The sequence below is a fragment of the Theropithecus gelada genome, chromosome 9, assembly GCF_003255815.1.
Source record: "Theropithecus gelada isolate Dixy chromosome 9, Tgel_1.0, whole genome shotgun sequence".
NCBI lineage: Eukaryota > Metazoa > Chordata > Mammalia > Primates > Cercopithecidae > Theropithecus > Theropithecus gelada.
Genome location: NC_037677.1, coordinates 24802856 through 24826101, shown reverse-complemented (window position 1 = coordinate 24826101; position 23246 = coordinate 24802856). Strand labels below are relative to the sequence as shown.

The 23246-nt window shown below is 38.2% G+C and overlaps 1 protein-coding gene across 2 annotated transcripts in view; it reads right to left on the bottom strand.

Moving 5' to 3' along the window:
• Positions 1-3369: 3369 nt before the first annotated feature.
• The window catches only part of ENKUR (enkurin, TRPC channel interacting protein), a 77281-nt gene continuing 57404 nt past the window's right edge, over positions 3370-23246 (bottom strand). Inside the window, exons 2-6 of one of the 2 annotated variants that reach the window (XM_025397559.1) lie at positions 19188-19333; positions 15270-15493; positions 11642-11788; positions 6119-6288; positions 3370-5761 (exon numbers count right to left, since the gene is read on the bottom strand). In XM_025397559.1, the coding sequence (XP_025253344.1) occupies positions 5755-5761; positions 6119-6288; positions 11642-11788; positions 15270-15493; positions 19188-19333 (694 nt within the window). In that variant the 3' untranslated portion in view covers positions 3370-5754. The remainder of the gene's footprint in view (positions 5762-6118; positions 6289-11641; positions 11789-15269; positions 15494-19187; positions 19334-23246) is intronic. The other variant, XM_025397560.1, reaches the window with a different exon arrangement.

The following is a 23246-nucleotide window of genomic DNA, read 5'->3' as shown; positions in this document are numbered from 1 at the left end:
GTTGAAAACCTCAAATGACTGTTGTTAAGGAAGTTTTCATCTGAAAACACTGAAAAATTAGTGACAGTTCTTGCTTTACTTAACATTCTTTCTAGTTTGTCAAATCATGTTCTTGGGTTGACACGTGTTGGTGCAAATCATTGGTTCTGTATCCACCAGGGCTTTCCTGCATTCTGATCAGTTTGGAGACCAAACTCTTGTTTGCAGTAACTTGAAATAGTCTTAGAGTTTTATAGTTATGGACCATTAAGACTGGAAGGAGGGTTGGACAAAATCTGGTTCTGTTTCTTTGTATTACAGATAAGGAAAATGAGGCTGAGACTCACTAAGTGATTTTCCAAAAGTTACATAACTTGCTGTCAGTCAGACCTGCTGATTTTTTTTAAACCATAGCACATTTCAACAGAAAGAAACTAACTCTCCAGAAAAATTATCTGGCTCTTTTTTTCCCCCTGATCTATGTTTGTCTCTTACAGGGAGTAACCAGTGTTTACAAATAAATCAAATAAAGAACTTGGAAAGGAGCGAAATTTAGCTGGTTCTCTTGAGAGTTACTTATGATGTTCACCAGCACTGGCCTCCTTAACTGCTGAAAAATGTCTTTGACCTTTTGAAAAGTTTCCTTCAATTTGGTATTCAAACTGTATTACTGTGGACTGTGTTAATAGGCATGGTGGATCCCATACTAATGTTGTGACTAGTGTTAATGGCATTAACATATCTCGAAAGAGCAAAGGATTCAATGGAGGAGTTTGGACTACAAATAATGAAACAGAGGCCAGGGTACCAGTGTAGATGTTGACCTGTGTCCTACTAGAGCCAGCAGAAAGTCTTGGCCAGGGTGTTGACAATGCCATTCCCATTGTCAAGGATCTACTTTAGGGAAAAGGTGCTCCTTTCTTGAATTTTCTTGGCTTCCTGGTTTTCTTTTGACCTCTCTGGACACTAAACTTTGTTTTGGCCTTTCATCTACGGACTCCTTCTCTCCCACCTTACCTCTAAATGGTAGTTGCTGAGAGCTCATTCATTGCCTTTTCAGTTTGTCCCAAGGTGATCTTATTCACGCTGATGAATCTCCAAACATACAGGTCTACCCCACTTCTCTTTTGATACAAAGCTCTCGCTCTTTCAATGTATCTTTCTGTTTCTTGATCTAAACTTCCAACTAGATGCCACAATTTTCATAAGCCTAACATGTTTAAAATCATATTCTTGATATCTTTACCACATTCTTCTCTTAAACTGCTCCTCCCCTAGGTTTTCCCAGTTCAGGAAACGGCAGCCCCACCGCTTGCCGCCCCACTGCCTGGCTGCTCAAATCAGAATTTGGTTGTCAATTTTGAAACCTCCCTCTTCCCCCGTTCAATCCATCACCAAGTTATATTTTTACCTCCTAAATATTTATTGAAGCCAACAGCTACTCTTTATCTGCACTACTACAACCTTGGTCTGTGCCACTATCTTCTTTACCAAGTAGTCTACTAACTAGTCTCCCCATGCTCATCTGATCTTCCACTTCAGTCCACATAGCGAATGATCATTTACAAATACTGATTGCCTCGTGCCACCTCTCTGCTTAAAACGCATCAGTGGTGCCTGCTTTCCTCCTCTTCAGCTTGCAGCTTTCTCCCCTTTTCTAAGTTCACCCCAGCCCCATGGCTGTCTTGCCTATCCGTCAAGGGTTTCCTGCCCCAAATCCTTCACACATTCTTCTCTCTGCTTGGAATTCTTTCCCCTCTGCAACCCTTTTCTTCTCAGCTTTTCCCAACTTCCACTAATTCTTCAGTCTCATTTAAAATGTCAGAGCCTACAAAATCTGATTTAGGATTCCCTTGATATTCTCTTGCATAGCATCCTGGTTTTTTTTTTTTTTTTTCTTCCAAAACACTAATTTCAATTTCTAATTATAAATGCATTATATTTGTGTGATTATTTCTGTCTTCCCAACATAGCTATTTTGTTCACCATTATATGCCTAGCAACTAGAACAGTTCTTGGCACATGGCAGTCAATATGGGTTGAATGACAATGAGTGAGCTATGTCAGCTGACAGACTTTTTACAAAATAATTTTTTTCTCTTGGCTCTGTTTTAGCCAAAGTACTTGTTGGGTATTTTTTGTTTGTTTTGTTTGTTCAAGATGGAGTCTCGCTCTGTCACCCAGGCTGGAGTGCAGCAGTGCCATCTTGGTTCACTGCAACCTTCGCCTCCTGGGTTCAGGCGATTCTCCTGCCTCAGCCTCCTGAGTAGCTGGGACTACAGGTGCATACCACCATGCCCAGCTAAGTTTTGTATTTTTAGTAGAGACAGGGTTTCACCATGTTGGCCAGGCTGGTCTTGAACTCCTGACCTCAACAGATCCACCCACCTCAGCCTCTCAAAGTCTGGGATTACAGGCGTAAGCCACCGTGCCTGGCCCAAGGTACCTTTTGATTATGATTTTTCTTCCCACATAGCTTGACAACTGGGACAGAATGCACTTATTATGATTTATTTAGCTGAGAGGTATTTCTTAATTTAAAAATCGATGTTCGGGCAATAACTCATGCTCACATCGACTTTAATTCATGTGTGTCTGACTCTGAGTTCCTGAGAACAGGGAAGCCTGGGTCCTCAGGTCAGGTCCTGGGCCACATTAATTCACTAATAAATATCACCCATGAGGCTTTGTTGGACACAACCTTGCAGACCTTTCTCAGTGACTCTCTGGCATCGTTACTGATTTAAGCTTATCTATCTTTTTGGAATGCCTGTGCTGAGTAACTTAGGATGTATTGCCAAATTTTTGCCAGTTACTAGAGATAAAAGTTACCAAATATAGTTATCATCTGTGTGTGCCACTGAAGAGATTAACCAGGCTAGGCTAATCTCAGGCTAGAACTTCTAAGCAGTTCAAACAAGTCCTTTTCTGCAGCCAGATTTTATGGGTGTGGGAAATTCTATTGATGTTAATGGGCCTAGCACCAACTGGACAAAAGGACTACGGAATTGAGAGTTCTTAATAGTAAGTCATAGTATTAAGTTGTCTTTCTACATGCCAGGGACTATGCTGTTATGCACATATTGTTCCATTCATTCTTATCATAACTCTACAGATCATGGAATGGGTTAGCAACCCCATTTACAGAAAAGGAAAACGTGGTTTAGAAAGGTTATGTAGCATACTTAGTAAGCAGCTGAGCTGGAATGCAAACCAGAGGCCGCCTGACTTCAGTACCTGAGCTCTTAAGCACTATGTGAAATTGCCTCCTCCTACTTTGATTATGTATTAACTGATGGGTATGGCATCATCTGGTTTGTTTAGTAGTCAAATTCTCTGTCCTCCAACTCTGACTTATGTCATGATAATAATGTCAAGAGATCATTAAAATACATGTTTGGGTACGGTCCATTACTTTATTCATTAAGGATTTTTTGAGTATCTTCTCTATACCAGCTGTCCTGCAGATTCTAAGGAATGTAGATGAAAAGATACACAGTGTCTTCTCCCCCACAAGCTTGCAATTTCATCGAAAACAGGCAAATAACCAGATATGCACAATACAATATGACCAGTGCCATAAAGGAAGGCCAGATTCTGAGGAATCAAAGAGGATTGTCATGGAAATGTGATGTAAGCTGATGAAGACTAGGGATTTGCCAGGCAGCTATGTAGGATGAGAGAAAGAAAAAGGCAGTTTTCTGGGCAGAGGGAACGATGTGTGCAGATCTGGGAGGTCTCTAGTACCTCAGTACTATCAGAATGCCAGTTACAGTGGGTAGGAAAGAAGCAGCATTTCAAGAAATCAAGCTAAAAAGATCATAGACAAGGGGCCAGACCACATCAAATCTTTATTCTACCCATTCTTCCTTTGAACAGGAAGAGAAACCAAGTCAAACTAGCTGCATAATGAAGTTTGACTTTTTAATTTCAGGTGTCTACTCCCAAGTGACTGCAGTCTCCATGTCTCTTAATTCATGCTCTCAAGAGAGAGAGAATCTGATCAGTCACTGGCCAGCTGTCCAAGTCAGGTGTTTGTCCCTCTCCTGGGTGATAGGATGACCCAGATATGTATGTGTATGGATTGGGGGAGGTTGAACTGGCTTTATCCAAAGTTGGGATCCCATGGTAGGGATCACCCTCCCAGGAACAATGGATGGGAATGTTTCACTCTGAAGGCTGTGTGAAAGAAAAGCAACAATGTCCATCTAGGACAACAGTGTAGACCATAGAGAAAAGTCTAGATTCTTCAGTAGACATTTACAGAAGGCAAAAGAATTAGCTGTTAAAACCACAAAGTTTTGATTTTAACATTTAAGGCAACTCCCACTCATGACTTCAAAGCATAATATCCATAAGGCTAAAGTAATTAGAATATTTTTGCATTGCTACCGATTTTGAATTATTTAAAAATGAGTATGTATAGCAATCATTTCACAAATAAAATACTTACCTAAACATCTCATCCTGAACTGGCAGAGAAAGGCAGCCTGGATCAGCAGAGCCACCAGACAAAAGGAGAATGGGCCCCTGAGTGACTGAGGGAACAGAGTTATACCCCCACCCTTAGTCGCATTGCACAGTGATGTAAATGAAAAATGTATCTGTATCAGGCAACTGAGATTTGGAGTTAGTTTGTTAAAGTAACTTAAGTTGCTTACTTAGCGATGCAAACGGGAATGATATGCATCATTTCTAGGCCTGGCCTGTACATGCCTCTCCCTAACTCTGGATCAGGTGCATCCTACCCACTCTGTAAGTCTGGGTCCCTGAGTGACTGCAGAAAAGAGTTCCTGCTTACCTGCTCACAGCAAAGTACTGCTATGTTAGCAAGAATGGAATATATGTTTATGTAATTATACATTTTGGAGTGTACTATCACAGCTGTTAGCCTACCCTAAATAGCAACCAACCATTCTTGGTAAGTGAGAACGTATCATATATTATCCTTTATTTTATATCCACCCTAAGTTAATAAAGGAATAAAGATACTCACACAGACAAGTTTCAAGTGAATCTTCAAAAAAATTGTATGTGAACTATTTTTCTTTAAGTAACCAAAATAAGCTTTTCTATAAGGCTTCCAAATTCTGTGTTTGCAAAAAAAGCTTGAAAGACTCCCATATTTTGTTTTTTATGTTGTCCAGAGGATAAAAACCAGTGTAAGTAGTAGGAATGGTTACTTCTCTGATATTTTATAGTTGCATATATTTTACCCAATTTTTCTAATTTAAAATTTCATAAAATAACTTTTTCCTCTTAGATATTTAGAGCTATTTTTCTTATTTTGGGTTGAAAACAGCTCTACTAACATAAACTTATTGCTTAATAGATTATGTAATCTTACAAATGTAACTTTAGAATTCATAAAATAGATAAGTAGAAAGGACCAAAAGGAAAAAAACATTTAAATAAGATATGCATAGTGAGTTGTGGAATAAAACAAGAATATCGAAGTTAGTAGGCTAGAAAGGAGGCTATTCTCCTTAATCATCCTCAATGATGCCTTTTACAAGTTGTAGTCTTGATTTTGTAAGTTGTCTTCTTAATTTTTCTTCCTCCAAATAGAAGCCTTTCATCATACACAGTGTTATGAATACTGAAAATATTTATCACTTGGAATAACTGCAAATGTCATGGGCCACAGGAAAATACATCTTTTGCATTTGTGGAGCTCAGAAACAACGTGTTGGAGACACTTAGAGTAGTAAGAAGGCACATGTTACCATTTCCAGTTCAAAATACTTAACAGTTTTCAAAGTTGTGCTGTTGGTATCATGCACTGCAGGAAAAAAAAAAAAGTGAAGTTTTGAGTGCTGACTTTATTTTTCAGTACCTAGAAATTAATGTTTATGTGAAACATGTAATAATAATGAATTACATTGTGGAACTGGAACACATATTCTCAAATGTAATAGTTTATATGTGGAAAACGTGACACTAGTAAAAACAAAATTTCTTCTTGTGTAAGTGAATAACTCAATTATTCTTTGCACATTGCCTAAGCATTCTGATTAAGTCTATTTTTATTCTCTTCATAGTATTTTCATTTTTGAAAAACGTGGAGTTTTATTTTTATATTTTCCATGTTTTTTTTTCCCTGCATTGAAATTGCTATACTTTAAAGATCCATTCTTACTTATTGGCAATATAAATAATTTTGTGCTTTTCAATTACACCAATGTCGCGTTCCAGTTGTTTCATTTCTTCTTCCAGCCTCTGCTTGCGGATCTTCTTTGATATGGAATCTATAAAGATCGAGAGGGACTGGAATTCTTTATGCCGCTCTTCCCAGTTCTTTTTCAGCCCCTGCAAATGGTCAAAGAAACTTGTAAATACCAAAGCAAACTGCAAAAGTAAAGGAAATTGGAAAAGTTAATCGGTAATGAAAAATGTCAATAGGTAAAAGAAACTGACAAAAATAACTTCTAAAATGAAATGTATTTATCAAGTACTTGGCCACAGTAACCAAAAATACTGTACAGAGGCCAAATCCCATCCTTGACTGTGTGCTCAGTTCCCACTGGGAGTATTTGTTTGCTCTGTTTTTGTTGTTACTGTACTTGTTTTTACCGTCAAAAATGTGCATGCAGAGTTATGAGTAGTGTGAAGCTAAAGCTCATAGCAAATATGTGGGTAAAAAACAACTTAGAACAACATTTTTGAACAGGAAATTGTTTTGTAAAATTTTCTTTTTTATCTTCATTCTTCAACAGAGAAATCACATCAAAAGACCTAATTCTGATGTTCATGGCCATATTTTCTTATTTCTAACAAATGGGATTTGTAAAATTGCTGAAATTCACTTGCACAAAAGACGATCTTCTAAGTGTCTTTTCAATATATTAAAAAGAACCAATTGCCTTCTATATAGTTAAGGGATCTATAGTTTCTATTAATGTATTCTATAAATGATTGAAAGGTCATTAAATGTAACACATATGCTAATTCAATAATGTAGCTAACGTTTTCGAGTCTCACAAATCAACAAATGCAAAATTAGGGATCTCTTAGGAGCCATAAAGGTTATTTCTGTTTCTGCATAATTACCATTTTTTATCACAGTGCCCTATGGGCTCCATGGACAAAATGGTCTTAAACTACTAATTAAATTAATTCAATGAAATGTTATAAGTCAGCACTTTTTAATTATTCATTATGGGCACATAGATTATTTTATTTACACAAAAGCAAAACAGAAAGTGCAATTTAAGATACTGCCTTGACGATGAATTGCTTGAGCCCAGGAGTTCGAGACCAGTGTGGGCAACATGGCAAAAACCTGTCTCTACAAAAGATACAAAAAACAGCCAGGTATAGTAGTATGGGCCTGTGGTCCCAGCTACCTGAGAGGCTGAGGTGGGAGGATCACCTGAGCTCAGGAGGTTGAGGCTGCAGCGAGCCATGATTGCGCCACTGCACTCCAGCCTGAACAACAGAGTGAGACCCTGCCTGACAGCAAACCCAAAACCCAAACCCCAAAACTGAAAATACTGCCTAGAAAACATGGTCCTTGAAAACCATGGCTGTACATATAGGTGTAAAAGAGGATTAGAAGTGACTCATATAATAATGCCTTCATCGTAAGCTCTCACGGTACAAATTTAATCTTGTAGAAACTTCCGGGGACAATAAAATTTCAATGATTTATTTCCATGTTTCGATGAAAGGGCTGATGACAGGTCATGGCACACTGTATAGAAGAAGTTGGTTGGGGAATGGGGCAACAAATTATGAGACCTTCTTGAGTGAGCTAAGGATCTGGGAAAGGGAAAGGATAGAAGAAAAAGTATCCAGGTTAAAATTTAAGAAGAGGAGGCTACACAGTTCTTGATAGTGTATGTGATGTATTCCAAAAAGAAGCCCTCAAAAGAATTCTATTTCTCCACAGCCTTTCATTATGGAATGTGAAAGAGGTTCCCACAGTGCTCCACAGGGGTGTCTATTGCAGAGAGGAAGTCTATGTATTTGTACACTTGCGGATATCAAAGGTTTTTCATAGCTAGTTGGGTGATATTTCCATATTACTTGCAGTCACAGCAGCTACAGTTTTCCTCTGTATTTTCTTTTAAAGGATAGTTTGCTTTTATCTTCCAGTGTGTACAATAACGTTTGGATCAAAGTCAACAGTCAGGGATGGAAACTAAATGTAGCAAATATTTCATATTATACTGAAATAGGCTACTTGCTGACTTTAAGAGGTTTTTTCATTATTTCATCTAAAAAGATATTTCATGTGTTGCAGCAATAGCGATTTTCCCTTATTTTTATTTCTTAATTTTCCTCTCTTCTATTTTAATGCTGAAATAATATCGTTCATTTTGGAAAAAATTCAGATAGGGAGAAGTGATCTTATAATAAGAAGGGCCTTCAGTTTCATGCTCCTTTTGCACCCCCCGCCACCCCCAAACATTCTCCACCTTATGGGGTGCTCCCAGCTCTTTCACCCTTTGGCCCCAGTTCAGCCACAGAAAGCCCTGGAGGGCGGAGAGTGAGGTTGGGGCATTTCTCCTCCTCTCTTAGGACAGTCTGGACACGGGTTCTAGCTGCATTCATCTATGACTGTGACCCTCAGCCCAGCTCCAGCTCTCACTGGATTCTGAGAGCACTGCTTCTTGTGCCTGCTGCCCTTCAAGCCTAGGTGGTGGTTAATTCCTATTGTCCCTACCCCTGGGGTGCCTCAGTGCTTCTTGTTGGTTCCCTTAACCCTACTTCGCTTCTGTCAATAATTCCTTCATGAATTCTCTTCAGTGGCCACTGCTCATGCCTGTAATCCCAACACTTTGGGAGGCTGAGGGAGGAGGATTGCTTGAGGCCAGGAATTTGAGACCAGCCTGGGCAACATAGTGAGACTCCCTCTCTAAAAATAAAAAAAAAAAAATGAAATAAACAGATTACAAAAAAAAACCAGCCAGGCATGGTAGTATCCCAGCTAGCAGTGAGCCGTGATTGTGCCACTGCACTCCAGCCTAGGCAACAGAGCAAGACTGTCTCAAATAAATAAATAAATAAACAAACATAAGTTCTCTTCCAAGTCCTAGCTGAGTGTGCCTTCGATTTCCTGCTGGAGCCCTGACCAATGCAGCCTCCCTTTGCTACCTCCTCTGCAAGTATGTGTTCTGTAGTGGGGGAAACACCAGCCTGGCAATTGGTAAATGAGTTTTGGTCCCTGTTGATGCACTTGATAGTTTTGTGACTGAGGACAAATGAAAATCAAACTCTAAGTTCACTGACACTGAGGACTGTGTTTATTTTGCTTTCTACAGTATCCTTCTGGCTGGAACACAGTAGATATTCAATAAATAAATGAATGAACAAAGGGGCCTGCTTAATGTATTAGTATTAAGGGCTGGGCATAGTGGCTCATGTCTGTAATCCCAGCACTTTGGGAGGCCGGGGTGGGTGGATCACCTGAGGCCAGGAGTTCTAGACCAACCTGGGCAACATGGCAAAACCCCATCTTTACTAAAAAATACAAAAAATATTAGGTGGGCGTGGTGGTGCATGCCTGTAGTTTCAGCTACCTGGGAGGCTGAGGCATGAGAATCACTTGAACCTGAGAGGTGGAGGTTGCAGTGAGCCAAGATCATGCCACTGCACTTCAGCCTGGGTGCCAGACCAAGACTCTATCTCAAAAAAAATTTATATATATATGTATATATATATTTATATACATAAATAAAATTTATTTGTATATATTGTATATACGTCATATATAATTTATATATAAAATATGTATAAATAGAGAAATTTGCAATTTAATTGGTGAGAGGAGCTATGGATCTATGTACATGTGGAGATATGAATGTGTGTATGTATGCAGCTCCTCAGTTTCATAAGGTTCCAAGGCACCAGTCACCACTGGAGGATTATAGATCTTTAGCTGGCCTGAAAATGTAGAGTGACACAGCATATATATATATATATATATATATCCCTCATTTTAAAAATGAGAAATTTGGAATCACTAGACCAGACGATCCTGTCCAGGTATAATGAGACTGTTATTTTATGAAGAATGAGCAGAATGTGGCTTACTCAGGGGCACACAATCAGATTGTCATCGAACTACACGCAACTCTTGCCCAGGGAAGGATCAGGGCTCATCAGGAGGCCAGCCAGTGGCTTCGTTACTATGGCAGCTCTGCTCCCTGGCTCATAAGGCATCCAGTGGAGGATTTGCTATTGTCACATCAAAGGGTAACTCTGTAGTGACCGTAATAGGAAGCTGAGGGCTGCTTATCTCCTGCAGCCAAAAAGACACAGAAGGGAAGGACCTGTCACTTCTGAGTTCTTCGTCATATTCCTATTTTTCAGCATCATTTAGGTGTAAAATCCTGGCTTTCACAAAGGCATATACTTTCTGAAAATGGAAATATCCAAATGAGAGAGACAGAATGGGCCACAGACCAGAGCTCTCCCTGAAAATGACATGCCAATTCTCACTTCCATGTCTGCCAGCCTTCCTTCCTGCCTGTCTGCCTTCCTCCTTTGCAGCAGACCATTTCTGAACATCTGCGTTTCCACTGAGCACTGTGCTAGGCACTGGGGATGCTGCTGTCAGCAAAGAGACACCGTCCTTGCCTTTGAGCCACTCCTAATGTCTGGGACACGCCGTCACTCTACATTTTCAGGCCCAGCTAATGATCTATACTCCTCGGGGGGGACTAGTGCCTTGGAACCTTGTGAAACTTAGGAGCTGCATACATACGCACATTCACATCTATACATGTACATAGATCCATAGTACCTCTCACTAATTAAATTGCACAATTCTCCATAGTAGACATTTAAAAAAATCTTATGCCTTTTAAAATATCCTCAGGGTTTAGCATTTAAGAAATGTTTATTGAGGATTATGATGACATTGATAAACTGTTAAGAATTTATAACAGCATATGAATCCATTTTTCAACAGATTAATAAGACACGAGAAATGGCTTCGTGGGATGTTTTCAAAATGAAAAAAAAAAAACAAACAATTAAGTATTATTTCTACCTCTATAAGAGAAAGTATGACTATAAAAACTACAAAGAGGTGCTTGATTAAACACTCATACAAATGATGAAGCTGAAACCCTGCTTATGCCCCCTAATATTTTAAATGCTTCAGATAAAAGTCCTGCATTAAAAAACCCAATATAAATATATCTTTAAGTCTATTTAATTAAAAACAAGAGAAACATATGTGAAACCTAACACCTGTTTATTTAAAATTTTGGACATTTGGCTTATAGGAAATTAAAAAAAAAAGTTGTTTTAAGGACACTTTCAATTATTCTAGAGCTCCATCTAGTGAAAAATATCTAATTTATTATTCTTCACAAACTCAGGGGCATAAAAATGAAAATAAAAATGCTTTATTTGCCTCATTTCATGCGTACTCATTGTAGAGGAAGGTAGGCTTCCTTACAACCGTAGTTCAGGAAAAAAACAGTTCACCAAATTGGAAATAAAATATTATTCAATGAATCCCTATATTATAACTTTTTGCTCTCTCCAAAGAGTAAGCTTTGCTGTATGTAGTTTTTAACTGTAATCCAAAGAGATTGTTCTGATTTCAAAATCAAAGTGCTGACTTTAATCATCAAGGTGATGGTACACCTTTCTTTCAGAGGTGATCCAAAGAGTTACAGATGAATGTAAATGGCAGAACACACACCTGCAGAATCGCCTCTCTTTCTTCATCGGGGAGCCTTTTCATAGCTGCTTTCTTAAGGTTTTCCTGGATATAGCGATCATATTCTTCTTGGGCTTTCTTTAGTTCCTCGTTTCGCCTACGTATGTATTCAGGTGTGACACCATAATCCTAAGAAGATTTTGCAGAAAAAAGTAATCAATATTTTGTATGCAATCTTATATATGTGTACATATCAACCGATGATGGGAGAAAAAGAAATGGTACAGACTTAAAGCCTTTGCTCAAAACCCTGTAAATTGACAAAATTCAGTGATTCCCCCCACCCCTCGTTGAGAGCTAGTAGATTTCTGCCTTTTAAAATGGAGTTGTTATTGGCCAGGCATGGTGGCTCACACCTGCAATCCCAGCACTTTGGGAGGCTGAGGGGAGCGGATCACTTGAGGTCAGGAGTTTGAGACCAGCCTGGCTAACATGGTGAAACACCGTCTCTACTAAAAATACAAAAATTAGGTGGGCATTGTGGCATGTACTGGTAGTCCCAGCTATTCAGGTCGCTGAGGCATGACAATCTCTTGAATTCAGGTGGCTGGGAGGCGGAGGTTACAGTGAGCAAAGATGGTGCCACTGCGCTCCAGCCTGAGTGTCAGAGTGTGACTCCATCTCTAAATAAGGGCACTTTGTGGCTTTAAGTTACTGAAATTTGGGGGTTGTTTGTCATCGCAGTGTAACTTAACCCATCCTGACTGAACAAGGGATAGAAATCCTAGATATAAGTGTGTTCTGGAAGCTGCAGAGGACAACACAAATAGACTCTGGGAGCCCAGTATTCTGGTCAGTTGGTGCAGTGAGACAGGCCAATCCACTTCGGAAAACACTGAGGGAAACACCTCATTACAACTTAATAACAATAATGGAGCTTCATCATGATGATTCTGCAGGATCACAAAAAGATTAAGTTATATTTGGCATACTCTGTTTAAGAAGGAGAATGACTGGGCACAGTGTCATGCCTGTAACCCCAGCACTTTGGGACAGCTAGGCAGGAGAATTGTTTGAGCCCAAAAGTTCAAGACCAGCCCGGGCAACATAGTGAGACTCCCATCTCTAAAAAAATTTAAATTACATTTTCTTTTAAAAAGAAAGGGAATGGCATGATACAGTTCAGAAAAAAAACTCACAAATGAGCAAAAGCGTCAATGATCTGAAATATTTCTATGGGCTGAATCACCAGAGGCTAATGCATACTGTTAATAAAATTGCATATATTATAATATTCACTCTTTGTTCTTTTATTAGGTGTCATATTTTGTGCCAAGTGCTCAATATATTTTATATTATTTAATCCTCACTACGACCCTGTGATAAATCCAATGGGTTGTTGGAAATCACGGTTACTAAGTGGCAGAGTTACAATTTGAAATAATGTCTTTACTACTATTGCTAAATACCTCATGTGATCATCTGTCCTTGCTTGTTTTCAGAAATCGTTTCTCATGGTACGAATGGCATATAATTCACTTGGAACTGAAACAGGAGTTCACTCATTTTATAAAAATATGACATTGACTTTAAAAGAATTTATTTACTATCTCACCTACCAATAATAGATCTTTAAAACTTAACTCTGATAAGGGAAAAGTAAATTGAGTAAGTCTTTTGTGAGCACTGATTGCTAGTCAGCAACACCAAAAGGACATTATGTGCACGGTGCTTTCATGGCTTGGTAAATGAGCATAGACAGATCTGGTATTTTTCTATTTCCAGGATGGATACTTCAAATTTCCTGTTGAAGTTAGAAAATGCAATAAAGTGGACAGCTTAGAGAGCAGCCAGAAGGAGGGGCAGAGTGTGTGGCAGGTGGTGGCATGACCATCGAAGACTTTTCATATAATCATGGAGAAAAAATGGATTGGAAGTGGCTTTAAGAGCCAGGAGAGTGAGTTTTCCACTTTTCCCTATCCTGTGGGACAAGGAGTATAAAACAGTTTCCAGGGGCCACAGAAGGAGGAAGTACCTGGAGAAGCCTAAAGTAACTTTATTGGCTTATCCTGCAAACTCCTAGATTCCTGAGAAGACAGTGTCCTCTGAAAACAGCCTTGAGGGTCCTGTTTTGATTTTCCTCTGGCATTGGATTCATCATGGTAGATCGTTGGACTCTTTAATTCAAGGCCCCTGTACATCACTATTGCAATTTCTTTTCTTTTGTTCTTTTATCTCTCTTCCTTTTTCCTTATCTCTCTCTTCCTTTTTCCTTCCGTCCTTTCCTTTCTCCCTCCCTTCCTTCATTTCTTCTTGATGCAACTTATTATTTAGAATTTTGCACTCTTTTTGTTTATTTGTTTGTTTTTTGACACAGAGTCTCGCCCTGTCACCCAGGCTGGAGTGCAGTGACACGACCTTGGCTCACTGTAACCCCTGCCTCCCGGGATCAAGCGATTCTCGTGCCTTAGCCACCCGAGTAGCTGGGATTCCAGGCACACACCACCATGTCTGGCTCATTTTTGTACTTTTAGTAGAGATGGGGTGTCACCATGTTGCCCAGGATGGACTTGAACTCCTGACCTCAAGCAATCCGCCCGGCCTTCTAAAGTGCTGGTATTACAGGTGTGAGCCACTGTGCCCAGCCTGCATTCATATTTTGTGTATTTCAAGCACTTTTAAGCTTTATAAGTATGCAAAATAAAGTAGGATTAAATAAGATTTTTGTAAGCTTTTTTATTTTAAAGATCTGTATTTGGCTGGGCGCAGTGGCTTATGTCTGCAATCCCAGCACTTCCGGAGGCTGAGGTGGGCAGATCACTTGAGGTCAGGAGTCAAGCCCAGCCTGGCCAACATGGTGAAACCCCCTCTCTACTAAAAATACAAAAATTAACCAGGCCTGGTGGTGCATGCCTGTAATCCCAGCTACTTGGGAGGCTGAGAGAGGAGAATCACTCGAATCAGAAGCTGGAAGTTGCAGTGAGCTGAGATTGCACCATTGCATTCCGGCCTAGGAAACAGCGTGAGAATATGTCTCAAAAAAAAAAATCTATATTTAAACTATAATGTTCACCAATGAAATTATACACCTTTTCAGATACAAATGAAGGACCCAAAATGACTAGATTATTGCACAGTACTTTCAAGTCTTCACCCAAAACCCAAAACCAAATAAATATATTCACGTTAAAATAGGAATGTGAATTATTTATACTACACTGATGAGATGGATGGCTCTAAAGCTGCATTCTGCTTCATTTTTCTTATTCAGCTGCCAAGTTACTGCAATTAATGACTAAATCTTAAGACCATCTGACAGCTTATTCCTTCTAGATTTACAGTAATGACTGCTTTTAGTGACAATTTCCACCTAACCAAAACTATCTTTCAGAGAATGTTTATTGAAATTGTTAAATATATTGATAACCAAAATTAAGGAAAACAACAATAACTTTTATCTACTGAACTATACGGAATTGTTTACTACGAGTTCTTTGTAACTTTATCACATTAGATTTGGACCAAACACAGATTGCAGAAGAATGAGAATCAGCAACGTAGACAATGTGTCCAATGAGAGCACTAATCATGATAATATAGATGATCACCATGAACACCATATTTAAATTATTTGAATCTCAGCCCTCTCATTAATATACCACAAGGCTACCTTTTTATTGATGTACTTTGGAACTAGTCCTGAAGGCTCAACATCATGTTTGTCTCCCGTTCTTTTATCAACATAAATTGGTTTAGGCTTTTTAGTCACTCCCATGATGACATTGGCTGCATTTGTATTTATAAAATTTTTTCCACTCTGTATTCCCATGACAGGATGATCAGTTCTCAATGGCACAGCAGGCTTTTTGGGCATGTTCCGATCAAACTTTTTTACTGTTAAATATAACATTTCTTTGTTAATATTAAACTACAAACACTGCTACTCAGTACTATTTATAATATCCAGATATTTTACCACTTGTATATTTAAGTTTTAGCCATCATATATTTAAATATTTAAGATAGAAGTTTATACTTATCCTGAAACTCATTGACTTGTGGATATTAAATATGCACAGCTTTTTACCTGTCAATCATGCCTCAATAAAATAATTTTTTAAAAAGAAAAAAAGTCAGTAATTAAAATGGAAAGAAATTAAGGGCAACATAATCAATTAGTATGTTGAGAAGGCCAGGCACGGTGGCTCATGCCTATAATCCCAGCACTTTGGGAGGTTGAGACGGGCAGATCACTTGAACTCAGGAGTTCGAGACCAGTCTTGGCAACATGGTGAAACCCCATCTCTGCAAAAAATGCAAAGTTAGCCAGGCATGATGGTGTGCACCTGTAGTCCCAGGTACTCAGGAGGCTGAGGTGGGAGGATTGTTTCAGCCTGGGAGGCAGAGGTTGCAGTGAACCGAGATCGTGCCATTGTACTCCAGCCTGGGTGACAGAGTGACATTCTGTCTCAAAAAAGATCACATACACACACACACACGCACACATACATATGAACAGTATATAAATACACGGAAGAAGTATTTCTTGCTTATTGGCCGTTTTTACATAGCCTCTTCAGCTTGATCATTCCCATTGATCTATTTTGATATAGCCAAATGGTTTGCCACAATGCAAAAATGTGAAATAATTTATTTTCAAGAACTGAAAGCAACAGCTATCTTGAAAATGCCTTATTCCAATTTTAACCCCATCACCATTACTAAGGACTGACTTTATTCATTTATGCATAATTTGACCTTTATTATGAGTTTATATAACTTTTATTATCAGCAAAGCCAATACTTATTGTCAAGTCTATAAACTGGATTAGCCTCTTGTTAGGGACTGAGTTATGTCCTCCTAGAATTCACATGTTGAAGCCCTAACCCCCAGTATCTCAGAATGTAACAGTATTTGTAGAAAGGGTCTTTAAAGAGGTAATTAAGTCAAGATGAGGTCATTAGAGAAGGCTCTGATCCAATATGACTGGTGTCCTTAGAAGAGGAAATTTGAACACAGACATACATATAAGGAAGAACGTGTAAAGATACAGAGAAAAGATAACCATCTACAAGCCAATGAGAGATGCTTTAAAGAAACCAACCCTGCTGGGTGTGGTCTTGCATGCCTGCAGTCCCAGCTACTTGGGAGGCTGAGGTAGGAGGATTGCTTGAAACCAGGAGTGTGAGGCTGCAGTGTGCTTTCATCATGCCTATGAAGAGCCACCACACACTCCAGCCTGTGCAACATAGACCCCATCTCTAAAAATAAAAACAAATAAAAATACCCCCCAAAAAGGAAAGCAAAAATCAACTAATCCTCTGATACCTTGATATTGGACTTCTAGTTCTCCAGAACTGTCCTCCAGAACTGTCATTGGACTGAGTTTTTAAAGCTCTTGCAAAACCCTGCATGTCTTCCTTTTTTTCTCTCTCTTTTTTTGAGACAGGGTCTCACTCTGTTACCCAGGCTGTAGTGCAGTGGTGCAATCATAGCTCACTGCAGCCTCAACTTCCTGGGCTCAGGTGATCCTCCCACCTCAGCCTCCCATATAGCTGGGACCACAGACGTGTGTCAGCACACCTAGCTAATTAAAAAAAATATTTTTATAGAGATAGGGTCTCACTTTGTTGCTCAGGCTGGTCTCATACTCCTGGGCTAAAGCAATCCTCCTGTCTTGGCCTCCCAAAATGCTGGGATTGCACTCATGAGCCACTGTGCCCAGCCCTAACACCCCGAATTGATGAATTACTCTAAAGGTCAATGGAATTTTGGGTTTGCTTTTGCCTTAAAATGTTTATAAAATGATAGGTTTCTTCCTTTATTTCTTATTTGACACAAAGGAGATATATATATATATATATATATATATATATATATATATATATATATATAGTTGTGTTATATCATATGTTTAACCCTAGAGAGGCTATATGAAGACCCAAGGGATACCAGTGGTCCTAAGGCATTGAAAGCATCAAATTCACTTTAAGATTTTCCTATATCCTCAAATGGTATTGTTAGTCATAGAATGCTGGGGCACAACAGGCCAAGACTAGAGGAAGATACAAAAGAGACTTCTGAAGTCACGAATGAAGGATGAATGTTGTATTTTCACACTTGCTTCTTCCATCTTGCCATCTTGCTTCATAGTGCCCTTACCCTTTGTCATGAGATATGGGTTGAGAGAGGATTTGGGGACATTAAATACTGCCATAAAGAGAAGTAGTTTCACTTTTATTAAAATGTACATCTCTAGCTGGGCTTGAGATGTTGCATTATTTCCTTGATGCCAGCAGACATAAAAAGCCAACATTTTGAAGAGACAGACTCGTTTCTTTCTGTCCTTTCCTTTTCTTTTTCTTTCCCTTCCCTTCCCTTTCTCCTTCCCCCCTTCTTCCTTCCTTCCTTCCTTCTTTCCTTCCTTCCTTCCTTCTTTCCTTCCTTCCTTCCTTCCTTCCTTCCTTCCCTCCTTCTTTTCCTTCCTTCCTTCTTTCCCTCCCTCCCTCTCTGCCTCCCTCCCTCCTTCCTTCCTCTTTCTTTCTTTCTGTCTCTCTCTCTCTCTTTCTCTCTTTCTTTTTTTTTGAGATTGGGTCTCACTTTGTTGTCCAGGCTGGAAGACAGTGGCTTGATCAGAGCTCACTGCAGCTTCGAACTCTTGGCTCAATCGATCCTTCCACATCAGCCTCCAGAGTAGCAAAGACTACAGGTGCATGCCACCACACCTAGCTAATTATTTTTTTAAATTTTTTGTACAGACGGGGTCTTGCTGTATTGCCCAGGTGCTCTCTTTTCTTTATTATCCTAAGACATCTGGGAAGACATACTTGGGTTGTAAAGAAATTGCTTCCATGCAAACCTGTCACAGATCACATTTAGTCTACTCTCCCTTTCCCTGATAGCTTTCTTTCCTGAAATCATTCAAGACTCCACAACTAGGATCAACTCTAATTTTTGAGGCCCAGTAAAAAATAAAAACACGAGTCTACTTGATCAAAATTTAAAAATTTTAGTACAGCAAGAGTACAGCATTAAAATAGGCATGGGGCCCTAAGCTGGTTCTACCACTTATTCATGAAGCCTCCTTCATTACATCTAACTCATTACAGTCCAGTTGATCTTAGAGGTCTGGAAGAGTAAAAGCCTATACTCAAAAGTGAGTCTAGTAGTTGCTTCAACAACCGGTAGTAATGGTTGTAATTTTCATCTGTTGGAGAAAAGGCCAGACAGGGTTTAGATGCTGGGCAATCTTGCCCATTAGTCAGATACTGTCTCTGGGGTCTTGACTCTTCCTATAATTGTTGTTTATAATTGAAGCCCCACAGCTAGGGACTAAGATGGTTCGGCATGTGGGCTTCATTGGATAGTCCAAACCCAATCAAAAGTCTATTTGGGGGGGCAATTTATCATTCTCCATTCTCTTTTTCTACTCCATTCTCTACTTCCACTTTCTCCTAGTCAAATTCTGTTTAATATGAGGTAAAGCTGCTATCACCTGTGCACGTTTAATATTCATCAACAATACAATAATAGTTAAATCACCTGCTAAAGCTTTTAATATTAAAAAGAAAGCATGATAAAACCTACTGGGTGGTAGAGTTTTTTCCTTTGAATGTTTCTTTAGGAAATCCTTTGGAGAAGGTACTTCAACTTTTGCTGGTCCCATAGTTTTCATTGCAGTTTTAGCTTTTTGCATGTCATCTTTTACAGTTGCCTTAAAAATGGATATGTACCTAAAATTAAATTTAAAAAGTTGTAGCATTTATATTTCTAGTAAAAATTACTTAAAGTTTAAATTTCACATTTTAATTTATTTAAGTCTATATTCATATGGAGAAGCATAATCATAAAACACACTTACCTGAGCCCTGTCCATCAGGCTTAGAAAAACTAGATGGAAGCTCTGCTCTAAGAAAGAGGTGCTAGGGCAAAAGTGTTCATAGTATTTCCTTATTATCCTTTGAACATCTGTAGCATTGATAGTGATGTCACTCCTCTCATTCTTGATGTTAGTAATTTGTGTTCTCTGTCTTTCTCTCTCTTTCTCTCTCTGCTGATCAGTCTGGCGAGGGGTCTATTAATTTTATCAATCTTCTCATAGAACCAGAATTTCATTAATATTTTCCAGTGTTCATGTTTTCCATTTCAATGATATCTGCACTTATTTTTACTATTTCTTCTTACTTTGGTTTTAATTTGTTTTTCTTTTTTTACTTTCTTAAGGTACAAGTTTAGGTTTTTTATTTTGAACTTTAATACTTTTGAAGTCTTCTTTGATTTAGAAGTTTGTTTATACATGTTTAGTTTTCATAGATTTGGGATTTTCCAGATATCTAATTGATTTCAGATATATTTCCATTGTGGTTAGAAAATATACTTTGTATGATTTCAATTCTTTTAAATTTTCTGACATTTGTTTTATGGCACAAAGTATGTTCTATTTTAGTAAATGTTCCGTATACACTTGAAAAGAAAGTATATTGTGCCACTGTTGGCTGGAGTGTTCTATAAATGACAATTATGTCAAACTGAAAGTATCTTCAAATGTACTGTATCCTTCCTGATTTTGTCTATTCTATTAATTATTGAAAAAGAGATGTTAAGATCTCTGACTGTAATTGTGGATTTGGCTATTTCTTCTTTCAATTAAAAGAGTTTTTGCTTTATGTATTTTGAAGATCTGTTTGTAGGTGCATAGCATTTAGGATTGTTATATCTTCTTGAAAAACAGATCACTTCATCACTACAAAATAACATTCTTTATTCCTTTTAAAATTCTTTGCTCTAGATTCTACTCTGTCTGATATTATGGTAGCTACTCAAGCATCCCTTTGACTTGCAATAGTATATGTTTTTCCATTCTTGGACTTTCTACTTGTCTGAGTTTTCCTATAGACTGCATAGAAATTTTATCCAGCCAACAATTACTTTTGTTTAGTATGTTTATACAATTCACTTTTAATGTGATTTTAAAAATTTGTTTCTGCTTAAATTTTCCAGCTTGCTGTTTTTTAAATATACCCTTGCTCATTCTTTCTATCTTGCTTTTTGTTTTGTTTGGTTTGGTTTTGTGGAAACTGTAGCTTTCCAGTATACCGGTTTAACTTATCAGAGCCTACTGTCAAGTAATATTATAGCATTTTATATATGGTATGAGAACCTTTCAAAAGAATACTTGCATCCAACCCCACCCTTGTCCTAGTGTTGTAATATATTTTACTTTTCTGTGTGGTATAAAAATCCATAAATGATTGTGATTATGTTCCCTTTATATAATTATATTTTAAATATATTTGAAAAAATCTTGAATATTTACACATATATTTGCCATTTCCAGTGTTCTTTATTCTGCTGTATAAACCCATATTTCCAAAGGATACCATTCCTTCTCCATAAAGGACCTTTTTAAACTTCTGGCTTCCATTGTTTCTAATGATACATTTGCTGTCCTTTTTTCTTCTTCTTCTATATAATTTTTCTTTTTTTCCTCTGGCTGTTTTAAACTTTTTTCTCTTTATTAATAGTTTTAATAAGTTTGATGATAATGTCTCTTGGTATGATTTTTTTTTTCCACTTGGGGTTAACTGTGATTCTTGGATTTTTGGATTTTGAGATTTCATCAAATTTGACAAATTTTTAACCTTTATTCAAATATTTCTTCTGTTTCCTCATCCGTTTTCTCCTCTTCCATGATTCTTTGACTGCTTGATATTGTTCAAGCCTCATTGATTCTCTGCTTTCCTTTTCAGTCTATTTTTTCTCTGTATTTCATTTTGCATTGTTATATTACTGTGTCTTCAAATTCACCTAAATTTTCTTTTTCAGTGTCTTAGCTGCTGTCAATCCAATCTATTACTTATAGCTACATTTTGTACATGGTATTCTTTATGGTTAGAAGTTAGATTTGGATCTCTCCTTCCATTTCTTTTCCCATCTTGGTTCATGCTTTCTTGTACCTTTTGAATACATGATGAATATTTAAAATAACTGTTTTAAGGTCTTCTCTGCTGATTCTCTCATCTGTGTCATTTCTGTGTCTGTCTTTACTATGTTTTCTCTTGGTTATGCATTATATTTTCCTGCTTCTTTGTATGTCTGGTAATTTTTGATTGGATGCCAAACATTGTGAATTTTACATTGCTTGCTGCTGAATTTTTCTCTTCTTTCTCTCTTTTCTGGTGTTCTTTAAATTTTTTCCTTAGCCTTTTTCTGGGATTCAGTTATGATAGTTGGAAACAGGGTGATCATTTTAAAGCTTGCTTTAAGTGTTAGGGTAATTCCACAAGTGCTTTCAGTCTATTTTGAATTTGGCCCCACTACTGAGGCAATATGCTTCTGAGTGCACTACTCAATGCCCTGTGTATTAGGAGGTGTCTCCACCTGGGCTGGTGGGAACATGAACTTTACCTGGCGCTACTGCTTTCTGTTGGTTATTTCGTTGGCCTTGGTTGTTTCATTACATACGTGTGCCATCAACCAAAGACTTTAGGGAAATCCTTGTTCGTATTTCCACAGTCCTGTCTCTATGCAGCTCTCCTCTCTGGTACTCCGTGCTGTGAATTCTAGCAGCTTTGGCCTTCACAAACTCTGAGTTCTGTCTCAACTCAGGGAGACTCCTAGGCTTTGTTTTAATTTTTCCTTCAGGATCTTGGCCTGGAAATTCTCTCCAGAGAGTATGCTGGGGCAATTGTAGGGTTTGCCTCACTTGTTTCTCTTCTCTTATGGATGACTGCTCTGTGTTGTCTATTGTTCAGTGTCTGATAACTATTGTTTCATATATTTTTTTCTGGTGTTCTGGTTATTTAAGTCGAGAAGATAAATCCCATCTTTGGTTGAAAGCAAAAGTTCAGCGATACTGTTTGTAACAATTTGTATTACCTTCTTCCTTATGTAGATAGACTTATTTGGAGACACATTATTGTTTTTTTCCTTTTAGGAGCCTTGCCTCAATCCTGAACTTAAAGGCTGGGAATCAATTATAGTCCAAACTGAATGAGCTCATTAGATACTTTCAAGAAATAATGTTCAAGCCAAATCTGTGCCTTAAAATGCCCATAGAAGTTGGGGTTGGCAGATACGGTCTCGTGATTAAGAAGATAATTTCATTTGGGATTAAAAAAAGGTGTCTCTACTCCCACCTCTTTTAAATTTGTAAACCCATGATTCAATATGTTTTTGTGTAGGTATACGAACTGAAAGCCAGTCCATCTATTATAGAAAATAAGATACTCTATTTCATATAAATGATATTTTCCAAATTACAAAAATAACATTAATAAGTAAATTAAAATCTAGGTCTCCTCCAGCTCTCCAACAAATTTTCCAGAATAAATTCAATTTCAGTGTTTCTTTCTTTCCTTCTTTTTTTTTTTTTTTTTCTGTCTGCTCTGTTGCCCAGGCTGAAGTGCAGTGGTGTGATCTTAACTCACTGTAACCTCTGCCTTCTGGGTTCAAATGATTCTCGTGCCTCAGCCTCCTGAGTAGCTGGGACTACAGGCACGCATCACCATGCCTGGCTAATTTTTGTATTTTTAGTAGGGACAGGGTTTCACCACATTGGCCAGGATGGTCTGGAACTCCTGGCCTCAAGTAATCCACCTACCTTGGCCTCCCAAAGTGCTGGGATAACAGATGTGAGCCACCGTG